This window comes from Caloenas nicobarica, chromosome 1, assembly GCF_036013445.1.
Source record: "Caloenas nicobarica isolate bCalNic1 chromosome 1, bCalNic1.hap1, whole genome shotgun sequence".
Classification (NCBI taxonomy): domain Eukaryota; kingdom Metazoa; phylum Chordata; class Aves; order Columbiformes; family Columbidae; genus Caloenas; species Caloenas nicobarica.
Window position 1 is genome coordinate 143,713,397 of NC_088245.1, and position 18,605 is coordinate 143,732,001.

General features: G+C 38.0%; 2 protein-coding genes across 11 annotated transcripts in view; one reads left to right on the top strand and one right to left on the bottom strand.

Moving 5' to 3' along the window:
* FILIP1L (filamin A interacting protein 1 like) overlaps positions 1 to 17,399 on the top strand; it is a 215,149-nt gene extending 197,750 nt beyond the window's left edge. For 4 of the 10 annotated variants that reach the window (XM_065657263.1, XM_065657255.1, XM_065657247.1 and 1 more), the window contains 5 exons: positions 237 to 2,991; positions 15,246 to 15,430; positions 15,508 to 15,597; positions 16,672 to 16,733; positions 16,887 to 17,399. In XM_065657263.1, coding sequence (XP_065513335.1) covers positions 237 to 2,991; positions 15,246 to 15,430; positions 15,508 to 15,597; positions 16,672 to 16,733; positions 16,887 to 16,903 — 3,109 coding nt within the window. In that variant the 3' untranslated portion in view covers positions 16,904 to 17,399. The other 6 variants (XM_065657270.1, XM_065657280.1, XM_065657297.1 and 3 more) reach the window with 6 other exon arrangements.
* CMSS1 (cms1 ribosomal small subunit homolog) overlaps positions 1 to 18,605 on the bottom strand; it is a 250,557-nt gene that overhangs the window by 229,678 nt on the left and 2,274 nt on the right. The gene's annotated exons all lie outside the window — the stretch shown is intronic.

The window sequence follows — 18,605 nt, forward strand, 5'->3', positions numbered from 1 at the left end:
CATAATCAAAGACGCATAATCACTGAAATTGCTAAGTCTAAATGATCATATTGAAGTGTCCATTGCAAAAGAACTTCTGAGTAGAAAATAAGGCCCCATGACACTGAAAGGAAAGGTCTGCTTGTAGTTACAAGGGGATGTTCATTCACATCTGGCAAAGACACCATAATGTTTCAGATGTGTTTTTAAATGTCCATAGAAATGACTACCAAGTACAATATTATTTCTTCCCACAGACTGAAAAAGCTTCTTGAACAAGAGACCGCGTATCAGGCAAAAAAAGAACAGGAAAGCAACAAGAAAATAGCTAAACTGAAAGAGGAATTGACTAAACTGAAATCCTTTGCTTTAATGGTGGTGGATGAACAGCAAAGACTCACTGAGCAGTTGAATCAACAAAGTAAAAAAATTCAAGAATTAACCACTTCTGCTGAACAAGCACACGAGAAGCTGGCTTTTGCTGAAGCAAAAGTTCAAGAAGAGGAACAGAGAGCCAGCAGGCTGGAAGCTGAACTTCAAGCCCAAAGCAGTAAGATTTCCCAAGACCAAGAAGCAATGATGGCCAAACTAACCAATGAAGACAGTCAGAATCGTCAGCTCCGCTTAAAATTAACTGCTCTCAGCCGACAAATTGATGAGCTAGAGGAGACCAATAAATCTTTAAGAAAAGCAGAAGAAGAACTGCAAGACCTAAGAGATAAGATAAATAAGGGAGACTGTGGGAACTCCACGCTTATGACCGAAGTAGAAGAACTACGGAAACGACTGCTGGAGATGGAAGGAAAAGATGAAGAGCTCATAAAAATGGAAGATCAGTGCAGAGAACTTAATAAAAAGTTAGAAAAAGAAGCATCACAGAGCAAGAACCTTAAAGGGGAAGTTGACAAACTCAACAAAAGAATCATGGAGCTGGAGAAATTAGAAGATGCTTTCAACAAGAGCAAACAGGAATGCTACTCCCTGAAATGCAACCTAGAAAGAGAAAAAATGTTAACAAACCAGTTGACCCATGAGCTGGATGGCTTAAAAGCTAGAATTGGCGAGCTTGAAGCAATTGAAAGTAAGTTAGAAAAAACTGAGTTTACACTTAAAGAAGATTTAACAAAACTGAAGAGTCTAACAGTGATGCTTGTGGATGAAAGAAAAACTATGAGTGAAAAAATAAAGCAAACAGAAGAAAAGCTGCAAGCTGCAACTTCCCAGCTTCAGGTGGAACAAAATAAAGTGATGTCCGTTACAGAAAAACTAATTGAGGAAAGTAAAAAGGCACTGAAATCAAAATCTGATGCAGAGGAAAAAGTGTCCAGTGTTATAAAAGAAAGAGATGAACTGAAAACCAAACTCAAAGCAGAAGAGGAGAAAGGAAGTGATCTTGTTTCCAAAGTGAATATTCTAAGAAAAAGACTTCAGTCACTGGAAGCTGTTGAAAAAGAGTTTCTTAAAAATAAACTTAAGGAGAGTACTAAATCCAGCACCTCCTTGCAGCAGGAGAACAACAAAATCAAGGAGCTTTCTCAAGAAGTTGAGAGACTTAAGCAGAAGCTGAAAGAAATGAAGGCTATAGAAGATGATCTTATGAAAACTGAAGATGAATTTGAGTCTCTCGAACGAAGATACATCAATGAACGTGACAGAGCCAAGCTCCTATCAGATGAGCTGGAGGCTGTGAAAATGGAAGTAGCAAGGTATAAATTAACAGAAAAGGCAGAGTCCAATCAAGAGCAGCGTCTTTTTAAGAAGCTCAAAGAAGAGGAAGCTAAATCAAGTCATCTTTCCAGAGAAGTAGATGCACTGAAAGAGAAAATTCATGAATACATGGCAACAGAAGACCTAATCTGCCACCTCCGAGGTGACCATACAGTCTTACAGAAGAAACTCATCCAGCAAGAAAACAAGAATAGGGAGTTAGCAAGAGAAATGGAAAGCCTCACAAAAGAACTGGAGAGGTACAGGCGCTTCAGTAAGAACTGCAGGCCCGGTCTCAATGGGAGGAGAATTTCTGATTTAGAAGTTTTTTCTAAAGAAGTCCAGACAGATCCAGCAGACAATGAACCGCCCGATTACAAAACCCTCATGCCTTTAGAGCGAACAGTCATAAATGGGCAGCTGTATGAAGACAGCGATAATGAGGACAAAGACAACAATGAGGAGGAACAAACGGTGCCTTTCAAAAGCAACTCAGGCATTGCAAATGCTGTGAACAAAAAATTATGGATCCCTTGGATGAAGTCCAAAGAGAGCCATCCTCAGAACGGAAAGATTCATACAAAGCAAAATGGAAACTGTGCACAGACTGGTGACCTAGTGCTAAGCCATACACCTGGCCAACCTCTTCACATAAAAGTAACTCCAGATCACGGACAGAACACAGCAACACTTGAAATAACTAGTCCTACCACTGAAAGTCCTCACTCCTACACAAGCACAGCAGTTATACCCAACTGCGGCACCCCAAAGCAAAGAATAACCATTATTCAAAATGCCTCCTTAACGCCTGTAAAATCAAAAGCAGCAGAAGGTTACACAAGCCCAGAGCAAGTTATTTCTCCTATTACTATGGCTACTTTTACAAGATCTCAAACTCCTGAATCATGTGGTTCTTTAACTCCTGAAAGAACAATGTCCCCTTTGGCTTTATCAGGCTCAAGCTCTCAGGAACAAATACTCTCCTCGGAACCTTTGGAAATGGGAGCCAAGCACACTGTTTTTAGAGTATCTCCAGACAGGCAGTCGTCGTGGCAGTTCCAGAGATCTAACAGTACGGGATCAAGTGTAATAACTACTGAGGATAACAAAATCCACATCCATTTAGGAAGTCCTTACGTGCAAGCTCTCACCAATTCCAAGCCCATCAGCCCTTGTAATCCAGTGCAAGACATCAGAACTCCAGCACTAGCTAATGGCCTACCCAGTAAGCCCACCAACAAAATCACCAGCAGTATTACTATCACACCAACAGCCACTCCTCTCCCCCGGCAATCACAAATTACAGTAAGTAATGTCTATAACTGACCCCCATCCATGCTGACACCCTTACCAGCAACCCATCTTGTTTTTCATCCCAGCAAGAATTATTTGGAACAGCCCCTTTACTTTGGGAGAGATCTGTGCATGAACTATACAACAGTATATGAAACTAACGTTAAGTTTTGCCTGCTTAGTGTTATCAAGTGTGCACTTACTGTATATCTCCTCATTGAAATACAGTTATGTAAAATATTTAGTCTTGCACTTGTATAAATGCATCTTGATGTACTTCCATTTTCAAAATAACTCACATTACTTTTGACTGCAACTTGCCTTCGTAAAATATTTTAACATTACAAAAACAGTAAATAATTGATTATTTTTATCATTGCTTGCAGAATATTTTTGTTTGTTATGTGTGTTTTGTATTTTTTTGCATGTACAGTAGAATTTGAATTAAGCCATAATATTGCTTGCTAACTTCAGATAAGACTTGATTCATTATCTTCCCTGCCATTTCCCAATTCCTCCTAGCCCTCTCATTTCAGATAATTACCAGTACATCACACACAAACACTCAAAATATTATGTATTGTATCTCATTACAAATTTATGATACAAACATGATATGTTCCAGAGCACAACCACCACTTTCCTTCCCATCTTTTTTTTTTTTTTTACACTGTTTAGTTAAAACTCTTTTTAAATCTTCCTATAAATCTTTCTTATAAGTGAAACTTATATCACAAAATTATTCTGTTCAAGTAAGGCAAGTGGGTTTTTTCCAATACAATAGAAACTGCTATCATTATTCTGCACTGCAGAATAATAAACAGTAACATATTCCTAAAGGATAACTCAGAAGAATGGATTCACACATAACATTCCAATTTCATCTAAGCTCCTAGCCATCAGTTCAATGAACAATATACATCACACAGGTACACTGAAGAAGAAACAAGGTTAGCAAACTATGGCACACTTTCACGTTTTTCCTATAATGGGCAGAGAAAGCTTGAGAGAAGCATTAAGAAGTAGTATTAGATCAACTCTCCAAACATGTACACATGTAGAACTATGGCAAATAGAGTACCATACAGAACGGACAAATAAGGTTAAGGTATTTCTGTGATGGATACAGTATTACCACCTAAGAAAAGAACAGAAACACAGCAATTCTGCCTGTTACACATGTGCCAAACAGGCAATTCTAACCCCTCAGAAAATATTGCTAGTAGTGGATCAACTTCACACAGAATGTAAATCAGCCCAAAAGACCTGAAATGCACTTTCAAATGTCTCTTTTTCAAAAGCTGTAAACTGTAAAAGTAAAATGAAACAGCTGCTCCTTGTTCAAACAAGTGAAATGCCTATGTACCTTACGCTCTTGTGGGGAGGAGGGGGGTGGAATAATTAAAAAAAAAAAAAAAATCAACCTCCATATCAACAAGAAAGTTTGCAAGTAAGTACAAAGTTCCTATTCACTAAACTCATATCTTTATTCTGTTTACATTATCTAGAGGGAAAAAAAAATTTCTGCAGTGTAACTTAGCAAATGATTCAAAGGGCTTTGCCACATGCTTTCACATAACAAGGAGACTTCCATAACTTTAAGTCCTTTTGATGGACAGGAATCTAAATTATTACAACTGTAGGCAATAACTGATTTTAGAAGGAACATCTTCCATTGAAAAGCAAAGCCCACCACCCATACACACTTTTCTCAGTAAAATTAACAATGGGAAGAAAAAATATTAACTTATAAGACATGATAGAAATAGATGTAACAAATCTATTACAGTTGAAGAGTGGCAATTTAAAAAAAAAAAAACAACCACCACCAAAAAACCAACACACAAAAAACCCAAAAATATGGACTTGCACAAGCCTAGCTTAATGTCATACTGATACCACATCTGAAGCTACTGGGCTTCATAAGAGGTCCTTCCCACTGGTTTTGTCCCAGTTTATCTCCACTGACTACAAAAGTCAGACCTGACTAAGATCTGGGTCAGAACAAGTACACAGTCTTATCCTGCAAAGCAAACTTTGGCTCTCACTAATTTCAGCAAAGGTTACTGATCAAGACAGCAGCCAGCACTCAGACAATTCAAGATTATAGTAATTTTTAGAGTGTGCCAATTACGTGAACAAGTTATTTAACTACATTCAGGTTACACATTCCTAACCGCACGATCTATTCAAAACTAAAAAGCAGTCAACTCAAGACACATTCTCTGCACTTCTACTGCGTATCCTGCTGATCCACAGTGAAGATCTCTGCAGGGACACATTACAAACATAGTACTGAATAACTGAGTGTGAAATAAACACTTGCCAGTGTACTAACAGACACCAAAGTCTCCAAAAATTAAAGGATTAAGAGTTGTCCTCAGAAGCACTAATATTTTCTTCAGCTGGACCTAAAATCTTGTAGGAAAAAAAAAAATCATTTCATATCTGTGTTACCAAATACACAGAAATGTGTTGATCATTAACCACCTGGCCATCTATCACATCATCTTGTAAAAGAAAAGCACAAATCAGGACATAGCAATAAAGCACACTTAGTCCTTTGGACAATTCCCAACTTATTATGAATACAAAACCTTGGTGACATTTCACATCACTTGTACGTTTAATTATTAAAAAGGACAGTATTTCTGTTCCTGTCTTTATCCTTACACTAGTGATGGTTTACCAGTAACTGTCCAATTAGCAAAAGACAAAGAAAGTAGCCATTCATGACCACTAACTCCTAAATAAACTCGTAAATATTTTTTTTACTAAAAATAAGGTTTGCAGAATAAAACCTGTTCATCCTGTTCAAATTCCCAAGATCTATTTCAAAGTACACAGCAGAGAAAAACACCTGGATACATCTGTTGAGAGCCGAAACTTACTTAATTGTTAGAACAGAAATGTTACCTGTAATTTTACCATAAAATAACAAACGGAAAGCATAGCTCAATAATAAGCAAATTACCTATTTACAAATTAATCGCAATTTGTTCAGACATTATTTCTATTTTGCTGAGTGGGACTATTCACCTACTTCCTTGACAGAAAAAAAGAAAGCAGCAGAGTGAGGAGAAAATTAAATGAGTTGTCTGCAAATTGATTTAAACACTCCAAACAAAAACATCAAGCATAATCATATTAAAATTCAACCAATTAAGGCAGCTTTTCTGGGAATTTCAAGCATTCCATGAATGGTAAGTATTGCTGTTAATTTGGATGCTGAGATATTTGTTTTCAGCATTTACTCAAAATCCTAAAATCTGACAGGTATGTAATGATTCAATTAAATGTTAAAGGAAAACATGGTCACAAAGTAAGCTGCATATATCAGAAGGACTTGACTATGAAAGAGAATGTAAAAGCAGGTTTTAGCAGATTATAATTTCAACGCTTAGCAAGCATCTCATCTGAAGTCTAAAAATCTACCCTTTCCCCTGGATGTTGAGGTAAGTCCCGAGGAAAAGAAAGAGAGAATTAACTGATAAAAAATGGCAGAAGTTATCAGCCCACTTTCCTTCATCTTTTCAGTTTTATTTCAGTAAGTGAGCAAAGGAACATAAGTAAGGACAGCAAAAGCAGTTTGGTGCTCAGTGTTCTTAAGCCATACTTTTTATGCTATTAAATATTTCAAAATAAATATTTGTAATTTTTGTCCTTACAGGGAGGATGGATGAGGGGAGGGAAGAGAAAAAAGAGGAAAAGGAAAAAAAAAAAGAGAATAAGAAGCAATAATGATATTCTGAGAGCAAAGTGCCCATCCATCAACTGAGAGGTAGTATTTCAAGTTATTTAAAAACCTCCGTCAAGTAGCTAATTAAGAAATAGAATTGTCAAAAAATACAGGAGCAGCCAGCTAATCTTCCGGATCCAAAGCACAGTAGATAATATGGTGTCTCGGGACAGAACACAAGGCTCTAATAAGAAAAAAGATCTGTATGTAAACATCTCATGCAAGGCTTAAGAAGGCATGCTCCCCACACTGGGGAAAAAATAATCAGAAACAGAGTAGTACAGCGCTACTTTCTGATTCAGATTGAATGGATGCTGCAAGGTTAGGTGATGGAAATGGAGTAACCATCTGCAGGATGACTTTGTCCCTAGGAAACAGATATTGAGACAGGCAAAACAAAAACTGACAACTGCCTAATCTCCGGGCTTAAGCAAAGACTAGCAAAACATTATGTTACCAAGAAACAGAAGAGGAAAAGATCTTATGGTTCAAGTACAGCACAAGTGGGTGTATAGAGACATTTTTAAATTAACACCAAGTACCATAAGTGGGAAATTGCTCAAAAAAAGGACCCACCTTAAAAATTTAAGAAGCGTGAAGTGTTTTCACAAACCTGCAGTCAGTGGCCCCAAAATGTAGCTGAATTCTCCCTGCTAGCACATCACCCAACAACCCACCATACTGTGGGCACCCAGAAAGCCTCAAATATCAGAGCTGCCAACTGAACATGATTCTCTTCTGAGCACCAAGGAAAGTACTCCTGGGAAACAGATTTTGAGTACAAGAGGAAACACCTGTTTTAGTCAATGACTCTCCACTTGCCAAGCAGTGGCCTGACATCACAGGGTCTTCATATAGGGATGGGCAAACACAGCTCCCCTCCCTCTCTTATCCCTGCCACATCCCATATCCAAAAATACTGCCCTTTCAGTTATGCTGTCATCACTGTTCGGGTAGGCAGCACTGTGAGTCAGGTCAAGAAACCGGATTAAAACCAAACAAAAAACCCACATTCCACTAATCTATATTAAAAAAACCCACCAACCAACGGGATCTATCTCACAGCACAGTTCTACGAAAGAGCTATATCGGCATAACTGAAGGGGCAAGCAAAAAGGATGAGCACTTTGTACTGGAACCACTGCCAAAGCCTTTGTCCCACCAGCTTAGATGCTACTCCTATTGTCTGAAAAGACACAATCTAGCATGCAAATACATCACAAAGCACTCCAAATATATAACAAACACTCATCAGTCCCATTAACATCCTTCTGGGGTAGAAGGAAAAAATTATTCAACTTTTAGAAGAGAAGTTAATTGACCTTTGCGAAATCACAGCAAGGCAGCTTTGATCACATTTAGAATTCTAGAATTTCTTATCCTTGATTTTCTTATACTCAAGCCACTATAGGTCATTTTTATTCTGTACAAACACCAGTCTTGGCTGGACAAAAGGTACAGGATTTTTTTAAAACATAATTTATATATATAGAAAACACATTTCATATATATGTTATTTTTTTAATATGATTTTGAAATACGACTCTGATTAACACACTTTTAAAAGTGGCCTTCGCAGAGGAAAACGGCGTGTTCCCAGACAGAAAAAAAAGCCACAATGGTAAAAGCAGAGGGTTCTTTCTCCATGCAAAACATATTTGGGCCCAACCTGGTTAGCCCCGTATGCTTCTTCAATATATATATTAACTAATATGGGAAAATATATGCAAAGCTTTCGAACAATGTTGATATTGAAGACATTTTCATGTCAAAAGGTGTGTGTAGATCTGAGCGCAGCTCCACACATCTTTAAAAGCTACACACTTAGAAATACCCAAACACATATAATCCCTGCCTGCTCACAACCTGTACAGAATAAGACCCACTGCGAAGAATCTTAGTCAACAAATGGCAGCAAAGCTTTAAACCAAGTGAATCGATGATCTCACACAGATTTGTAAAATAATGTATTATATAAAAACACTTGACAGTTAAGCACCAGTAGCCACATTTAAGTGCCAGCACTACCCTCTCCTGGACAGAATTAATATTGCGGTGTGTTTAATATTCTTCAAAAATGCCACGCTACTACTCTTAGGGACTCCCTGTGCTCTAACAAGGTGCCAGAGATCCCTCCTTGTTTGAAGGGGAAAAAGGAGGAGAACTAACAACAAGTAACTCTTCACTTCAGAGAACAGTCAGCTGCATAGCAATGTTGATCAATCAGTCTCAGGTAAATCCTCGTCCGAGGGGAGCCGGACCAACAACATAACTTTACCTTTCCCTGAATCTTGCCAATTATCTATTAAAAGTGAGTCTTTAAACTACCTTCTGCTTAAAAGATTATCGCATTTCTCAATGAAGACACATCCCAAGAAAAGCAAGGCATACAATAGAATTTTAGTGATTAGGAATACAACTTCTGCCTCCATCTAACCCTGCTTCTTTTCCCTACCACCAGAAAGTAGATTTAAACTTGGTGTTCAGTAAGACAGACCATGGTGGCAAATTTGGGTACATGAGTGCAAATTGTGTCACATATACGGAAATTATTTCTAATATTAATATAGATTATATATTATGTTATATAGATAAGATAGATATAGGTCATATTATTGAAATCAAGAGTGCTGTAACAGGCCAAATACCAGCAGAAAGGTAGAAGTTGCAGAAAATAGAGCTTAGAAGAGACCTCGAGACATTTCCCAGCCCACTCCCTTGCTACAATTTAACTTAAACCATCCCAAACAAACGCCTGGTTCATCCTGTTCCAAAAAACTTCTGCAATGACAATTTCACAGTTACCTCAGGAGCATATAATAGGGCTGAAATATCCTTGCCATTAAAAGTCTTGCCAATTTCTAAACTGGATTTCATTTGCTGAAATCGTAATCCAGTACTCGCTTTCCTATCCCTCCACTGGACCTCAAAAACTATTTTCTCTGCAACAGACGTTGACATATTAGAAGACAACTACCACGCCTTTCCTCAGTTTTGTTTTCTCCAGATTAAACACGTCCAATTGCTCTCCCACTTAATAGCTCAAGTACTACAACGGTATGAACTACTAATAATTTTCCCTCTGCAGAGCTGTTTGTAATGGTGTGAAAGCGCAGTGCCCCAAGCCAGACAATACTCTGGCTAAGGTCCTAACAATGCTAGCAAGTGTAACAATTATTTATACTGCTCCTGCTTACACAACTCAATATAGTCAGGCACACAAGTGGGACGCATAAAAAGAAATGCAAAGCAACTGAGAATTATCCCTCTGGATTCCTGAAAGACAGATGCCAGGATCTAGTGAAAAAAAAGGAATATTCAAGTGCCCTGTGCCTCTGAGGAGGCCTAACCAGAAATTTCAGCCAAAGCTGTCTTGTTTGGAGACCAAAGGGAATATTCAGGTTTATCATTTAACCTTAACTCATTCTCACTTGCAGACCTGGCTTATGTTCTGACTGCATTCAACCATCCAGGAACAAATTTAAGTCTGGCACCTTTGTGTGCATGGAGACACGTGGACTTCTGTGTAAAGGATCTTCAGCACCACCCCCTGGCCACCTTCACTAAAGCTGAAAATGATGCGCTCCTTTGCTCAAATTTCCTAAACTAAAAACTTATGCAGTGAGAAGGAACCTTATCTAAAGTGATTTCTCATAGAGCAAGTTAAACGATGACTGTAGAAAGGTAAATAAGAAAACAGCAGAAGTACTACATGGTCCCCCCTATTTAAATGAACACAGTTCAAACAGGAAGCAAACCATACATCATACTTCCAGAGGGGGACAAAAAAAAGAAAAATATTTGGACCAAAGGCAGGAGAACTACTTGCACAGAAAAAGACCTGGTTTTTTTCCTTGACCTCCCCACACACGCTTGTCTTAGCCTGCTACCCAGAAAGCAAGCACTATATTGTAGTAAAATATCTGATGTCCCATATAAATAACAGATAAGCCACCTCTGTGCCTGTAGGGGGAAAAAAAAAAAGTGTGTATGGAATATATACCCGATATTTCAGATCATGCTTTCATAGCTGACTTCCTGAAAATAAGATGAGTCATGTCCACGTTCATGTGTGAAATTCCACAGTCAACATCCATGGAGTGTTTCCCCATCCCTGAAGTAGCTGCTGTCACTCACTATGAAATAACACACACAGTCACTGCATACAAATTCTCACTCTAACAGCCTTTCTCCTGCCAATTCCTATTACAGGTGATTGACATCTACTTCAGAAGTTAAATTAAAACTGAGGAAGTAAAAATATCCTTATGAAACTACAGCTTTCCTGATTCTTAGATTACTCCCCTGAAAAGGAGCTGTAACTGCTTATTTCTACAACCATAAGCACTACTGACAAAAAATTTGGTATTTTCTGAGTCCTACACCTTAAATTAATACGAGGTTGTTATGTACAGACAAACATATCACATATCTTCTCATTTCAAAAATGTGGCTAGTTTAATGTCTCTGGGGTTGGTTGTCTTTGTTGTTTCAGTAACTATTTGCTGATATTTACTTAGCTGTGTTTAGACATAAAGTAAAGGAAAACCACACAGCTACTCAGATAGGTAGCTCCTGGGTAACATTTCATTTCTAGGGGTTTTGAGAGCTCTGATAGGAACTCACAAGGGCTCCCCAGAACATGAAAGGCAGCTCAGCTTGGTTTTTAAAGGATAAACGTTATCTTGTTTCCACTTCTATCACTTAGATTGCGAATATAAAAAGTGCCCTACAGGTGGGAACTCTTAAGAGTCATAACTAAGCAATGATGAACGCAGAGCTAGAAAATTCACAAGTCTCCAAAGAAGAATGGGGGAGACTGAAAACCATTCATATTGAAAGAGAAAATGAACTGGTAGAACAGGTGCATACATCTGAAGAGATCTGAAGAGATTCTTGGTATGCACACAGACTTCCCAGACACAGACAAGAGCTAAAAATCAAATTGAAAAAGCCCACCGAAATCTATATATAGGTGAGTTTTTTGGTCATTCAGGTCTGCCCAAAACCCAAAAGGGACATCTCAACACACAAGCACCTCATAGCCAATCTATCTGCTTACATGCCTTGACACTAAGTAGCAGGGAAGGAACTAAGAGAATTACACAAGAATTTTCAGTACGCATACAACTAAACCAATGCAGAACTTCACTACAGTTACTTCCAAGTGTTTTCTCAGCAATTCCCACATAATGCAATTCCTTCTTTACAGGTACATCTTACAGCAGCGTTGATATAGTCAACTGATCCAAAATGTTCTTGTACAATTCATATCCGAAATGCATATTTTGCCTAGTACTAAGTTTTAAAAAATAAACAAATTTTAGTCCTTAATCTAGCTAAACATGTAATTAAACTAAAAAAGTGTCAACAAGTATTTTCCTTAATTTTAAGTTATTCAGTCTTTCCTCTCTAGAATTTATAGCAGGAATTATGAAAAAAGAAACCAATTTTTAAATGCTGAATGAGAAGGAAGAGAACTAGATGGACAGTTTGTTAAACCCCTACCTACAATAGAAGTTAACAGCTATACAGTTAGATTGCCACAATCACTGAAATGCAAGTTTAGTTGTCCTGGCACAGAAATTTAAAACTGATGCGGTTTATTTGCATAGCAAAAAAAGCCCTGTAATACAGCTGTTATCCTCAAGTTTGAGTCTATGCCAGGAGTTCCATCAATTCAGTTATTGTGGCTATAAGCAAACGTAACACACACAAAAGCGAGAAATACAAACACTGTAAGCAGTCAAAACCTTAGCTATCCATCAGTTATAATGCAATACTCAACACTATGTGATAATAATTTAGATACATTCAATATCGTCATTCAGAACTGCAAAATAGAACATAATTTTGAATCACCAAAAAACTTTTGCCTGAAATTAAACCCGACAGCTGAGAAGGCCATATTGTAAACGGTGGTTTTAATGACCTGGAAGCTGGCGCAAACTATAGGCCAGGGGACAAGGGTATTTACACAGGTAACCCCCCACTGACTTAATAAGGCCTTAGAGCCTGAACACCAGTCAGATGGACAAAACCTGCAAAAATCTAGGCCTACAAATACCTTCTTGAAGTACTAACACTGCTGTTCAATCACCTATAGACAGAATCCTCCAACCACTCTATACCCTATGGAATCTCTGCACTGAAACACTTTTGTATCATGTCTAAATTTACATCAGACAGTAGCACTGCTGGGAATAGCCCACACGAATGTCTTATTCTCAGCACTGTCCCTCATCTACCAGGCCACACCACATAGTCAGAAGGCAAACTGCTCCAACTCGGTACACAAGGAAAGCCATAGAGCAGTAACGCAGTTATCCCCTCCAATATCAACCCCTTCTTTCTTAACACGGTGCCTTTGGCAATTGAAGCAAAATGCTTTTTGGTTTGGTTTTCTGTTTGGTTGGTTTGGTTTTTGTTGGGTTTTGGTATTGTCTTGTGTGTGTATTTTGGGGTTTTGTTTGTTTGTTCCCCTTGCATACTAGCAATATGAGCACTAGAATTCAAGACTACCATGAAAATGCATGTTAATTTTTCTATGCTGCATTTAACGACAAGTTTCAGTTTGGTTTTAGTGCAAATACTGGGATGCAGCACAAAAAAAAAAAAAAAACCAAAAAAAACCAAAAAAACCCCACCTTTGCTGCCACCTAGAGGTAAAATCTTCAAGGAACACAGCAGAGAAAAATAAAAATGCATCTCCTTTTTCCTTCTGACTTTCAAAGTCAAATTCTTTCCTTTATTAATGTATATTTAAAAAAATCTACAAATTGAAACTTTCTGATTTTGAAAATAAAAACAGGAAACGAGTTATATATATATTCAGACCCAGGACCTACATATCTCATCTTTGGTAGTGATGAGCAGTAAATGCTCATGAAAAAAAATATAAGTACCAGGCAGAGTAATAAACCCAGCCTCTAGCAGTCCACAACTTCTGGCTATCCACAGCTGAAATCTGCCTCACATCTTTGTGTTTAGCAGTCCTTGATGGATGCCATGAATCACTCTAAACTGTCTCCATACCAGTGTATATCATCACCTCAAAAACTGCCTGTCCAAATGAGTTTTGTAGTTCTTTGACAAGGGAAATTACTTTTTACTTTTCTTTAATCCGCTTCCAATGGATGTCTTCGCAAGCATGTTATTTAAGAAAATCTCCTATTCACCAGATGCTAGATTTCTTCTGGTGTGTTTGTTTGTTTGTTTGGGTTAGTTTGTTTGGTTTTGTCTCTCCACAGTCAATTTTCCAAATTTGAAAAGGTTTAGTGGATGTTGTTAATCTTCACACAGAAGCCATTCCATAACTGATCTTCTTTGCCACCTTTTTCTGCATTTTGCCATAACCTTTTGTAAGCTGCTTGGGCAAACTCTGCAAAACATTCACAATGTAGGCATGGTTTGGATTTACACACTAAAAAATGATGGGGTTTGTTTTCTTCTATTATTTTCCTAGTAATTCCTTACCTGCCTGTTACCTGTTTGACAATTGCCAGTTGCTGAGCGATGAGGACTATTACAGTGACTCCAGGATCTGTGTTCTGAGTGACAGCAGATGTCATATTTACTACTGTATGTGAACTAGTTTTCCCTAGATATATTATTTTTAATTTGTTAACACTGAACTGACACACATTTTTATCACTTTGTTGCTTAATACCATTAATTTCTGTCAGCTCTTGCTTCTGTTACCTTTTATACCATATGCAAATGTCGTCATTTCAGTATTAACTCTCTTCCCGTGAAGTTTATGACTACGTTGAATATCACAGGTGTCTGTGAGGCTTAGATGGCATCTCTACTATACTACTGGCTACATGCTCTGCTTCCTCTCTACTTGCCACTTTTTAACTATGAAAAATTTCCTTCTTTTTCCACAGAAACTTGGCTTTCCCAAGATTCTTTTTTTAGACACCACCGTCATGTGGGTTTTTTTCTTGGTTGGTTGGTTTTTTTAAATCATAATATAACGTGGTCACAGCTATATTATTAATTTAAAGGCACCTACATCTGTCCCTCAAACACCAAGACACAGGTCAAGCCAAACCACCAGAAACTTCCTGAGCCTCCAAAACAGCCTAACCACAGACACTGTGGTCACTTTCAAAGAATGATTGCTCACAGTAAAGTAAAAGCTTGGTGCTCCCTGGTACTCCGGACTTGCTTCTCTTGAAGTTCTCTGCATATTCACCCAGAGAAGTCACAAAATTCACAGCCCTTGCACTGCATCACTCACTCAGCCCCTCGGGCTGCTGCCCTAGCCAGAGGGCTAACAGCAAACCCCTCTTATTTACACTCCGGATTTCAATCCATTCAGATTCTTTGATATTTACCAATCAAGTAGATAAGTGAAATACAAAGCTACACACTCATTGCCAAGGACAGAAAGGAAATTCAGACAAACAGTTCCAAGAGCAATATGTTTCGTTTGACAAAGTGGAAAAGACATTGACAAGCTAAATACACAATCCATCTTCTCCTCCCTAACGCATAACTTATTTTCTTGGTTTATTCCAAGATTACTGATGCGTTCCATCGTTCAATTCCAACTCGGATACCCAAACCAAAGCCTGTGAGCACAACCAAAGTACCTGCCAAAATTCCTGCTGGACATCTCAACAAACCACTCCAAGACAGCGGTCCTGGAAAGCTACGCGTTATAAGGACTGTGTCCAAAACCTGCCTTCAAAGTGGAGGGAGAAGGTAAATAATTTTCCATGATCTATGACATTAAAATGGATATAAGCAATCCGAACCTCAACAGTAGTTGTCTCCATCAGGGAAAAGTCTGAAACCACCCACACGGTCAGCACATCAATGGTCACTAATCACAGGTCATCAAGAGATAGCCAAATTCTTAGAAGCCAAAGGTAAATGCATGTCTGCAGGGACCAAGCTCTGCTCCCATTTTTGTGATGTAATTCCAGAATTTGGCCCTCACAGTAGAGAAGCACACGAGGCACAAACAAGTTTCTACTGTAAACTCAGTTTTAACATGTTCCACAAATAACAATACTAACGTTGTCCCAGTAGATTTATAAAAACACATGGTCAATCAAATGAAGAGAGGTTGAAGGAGGTGCAGTTCTGTTTTTAAAGTTGGCCTAGTCAAGAAATGTTTCTGTACGGATATCTTACGTTCAATAGTAAAGACAGAATGAAGAGAGGTATGGAGAAATTTACTTGTTCACGATGCATAGAATTCAAAGAAATGCAGAGCTCCTTGTTGTGCCAAGCATCACTTTAACAGCATGATTTGAAGATGAACAATTCTCTCCTTAATGAGTTAACTAGTGTGATTATCCCCACTCAACTTGGTACAGATGTTATCTTAGGAAAAGAGATGCAAGAACTGAGATGGATATTGTTTGTATTAGCTGTATAAACTGTCAGCATTTTATTTGGACTATAGTATTTAGATTTCAGTTCACTTAAACTGTATTTTGGAACTGATCAAAATGTGTCAAGCTTAACAGTAAGTTGTGACTTACAAAGAAGTACAATTTTGTTCTTGCATTGCTCCACAACTTTATCCTTTCTTTCAACTGCTCACATTCAAGTAAAATAAGTAATTGCATTCATAACTCTTAGTGAAGCTTTTTTCAACCAAACTCTTTGCACAAGTAGTTCTACTTCATTCATGAGAAAATTTGCCTTTTCACTTTTCTTAAAGCATAACTTCTTCAAAAGACTTAAAATCAAACATTACAACGGACTCCAGCTTTGTTATTTTCAATTTTCTAAAAAGCTGCAGTTGTTGCTCTGATAAGAAAATTTCTCACTGTTCCACTTCGGAGAGTTAAAACTAATAAAATACTATTACTGCAAGGAACCCCCCACAGGAATCCTGTAATACCAACTAACATGAGTTACTGGTTTAGAATATAAGAATTAATTTTTATTTCCCTGGTATTAATGTCTCCCTCATTTTCTTCCCCTAACAGAGTGCATTCCAACAGTCTAAATGGCTCAACTGATAATTTGTGGAAAAACTCCTTTCACATAGGTATTTCTTTAAGAACTGCCAAATCGTAATTCCTAAATAAAGCAAAAGCTGGTGATGATCACAGTGCCATAGTCAGAATCATGATCCTTTTGCTGAAGCAAGGAGCAATTTTGATGCATTCAGTTACCCGATTTTTTTCCTTTTATTTCACAGCTAGAAGTTTAACTTAACCTCTGAGACAGTACAACACATTAGCACTGCTGCGTGACTATTTTTGCAAACTCACAACAGAAACCTATGCCTCCCTGAACAGCTCCACAAGAAATTCTCCAAGAGTACCTAAAAAAGAAGTTCAAAAAGATCAGTCTGCTGAAAAAATATTTCAGCTTGTGTCCTACAAGACACACTTGTGTCAAATGCAAAAATTAAATGTCTCTTCCATATTAAATAGAAATGGTTTCAAATTTTTGTTCACTAAATCTGCAGGTACCTATAAAGTTCTGAGGCTCTATGTCATGTATGCTCAGATCCAAATAAAGTTCACAGAAGCACAGCATTATATGTTCTGCAACTTGCAGAATGAGTATATGTAAATGTGAAGAAACACAAATTTCAAAAAGCAGCTGTCAACCTGGCATGCTTATCAGAGAGATCTTCAGTATAAGTTTCATCAGAAGGGACGGCAACTCATGGATGAGTCAAAAAAAAAAAAAAAAAAGATACAAACTGCTCCATACACAGATCTGTCAACAGATCTCAGCTCCAATCAAGCTACAAAACTCCCACTGAACATGCTACAATCAACGGCCCACTTCTTGGTAGTTGCAAATCACATATTACAAACTGATGCTATTTGTCACCCTTTATTGCCAATCTACAGTAAGAAAAGAAAATCTCTGGCAAAAGAAATTAATTCCCACAATAGCATCCTTTGCTTTAGAGACCACAAAGGACTCCATGAGTACTGTCAAATCATCGTCTATAGTATCATATTATACTTCTCACCTATTTGTACCACTGACATAAAAGAGTTTCCCTGTCTTCTGCTCCTGTCTTGGGATGACACAATTGATTTCTACCTATGAGTATGAGGATCGAAACAGACAAACAGGGATACTACACTCTTAAGGGATTAAGGGTGACAAAGAAAGCATGGAGAATGAAAGATAATGAGTGGTCACATAAAAGGAAGAAACTGGGAGGATTTCTGAAAAATAAACTCCAACTCTCTCCCTCAAACTGCTCGGGAGATGTGGCACGCTGGCTACAGGCAAGGTATGGTCATCTATGGCGCTGTGAGAAGTGCTCCTTCTGTTTATGGAGAGAAGAGGATAAACCTGGCGTCTTTCACCAGTACAAAGCAAACTCCTTAGTATTCCTCATCTTCTCCCTTACAGTTCCGAACACGATATAGAAGTCATATTCAAGACTGGACATAGTTGTGACATGAACTGGAAAAGGGGAGGGGAGGAAGCCCTGCAGTTAAATGACTTGGGATGTGTGTAACACTAAACAACATTGCTAAGCAGACAATAACCTCTGACCACTCTCTCCACAAACATCATCTCAAAGGTTTACTGAAGAGGTTCTTGTGCAAGATTTTTTAGACTGTGTCATGTGACAAGGTAAATAGATGGCCAATCCCTTCAGGGCTTTTTTTTGTTGGATTTTGGTTCAGTTTGGGGGTTTGTACTTCTATAAACCACCTGCAGCAGGGTAAACATTCATGTCTCAAAGTGAGAGTAACTACCTTTAACATGGATTCTAAAATAATGATATCTAATGATGTGGCCAAAAGTAAGTTAAGACTTACTTATATATCCTTATACTTGGCTATGTATTTTGTGTTTTCATACCATTCGATTCTGAACACCTTCCACATACTTCTTCTTCTAAGTAGCCTCTTCTAACTACAAGTTGCTAAAATCTAAG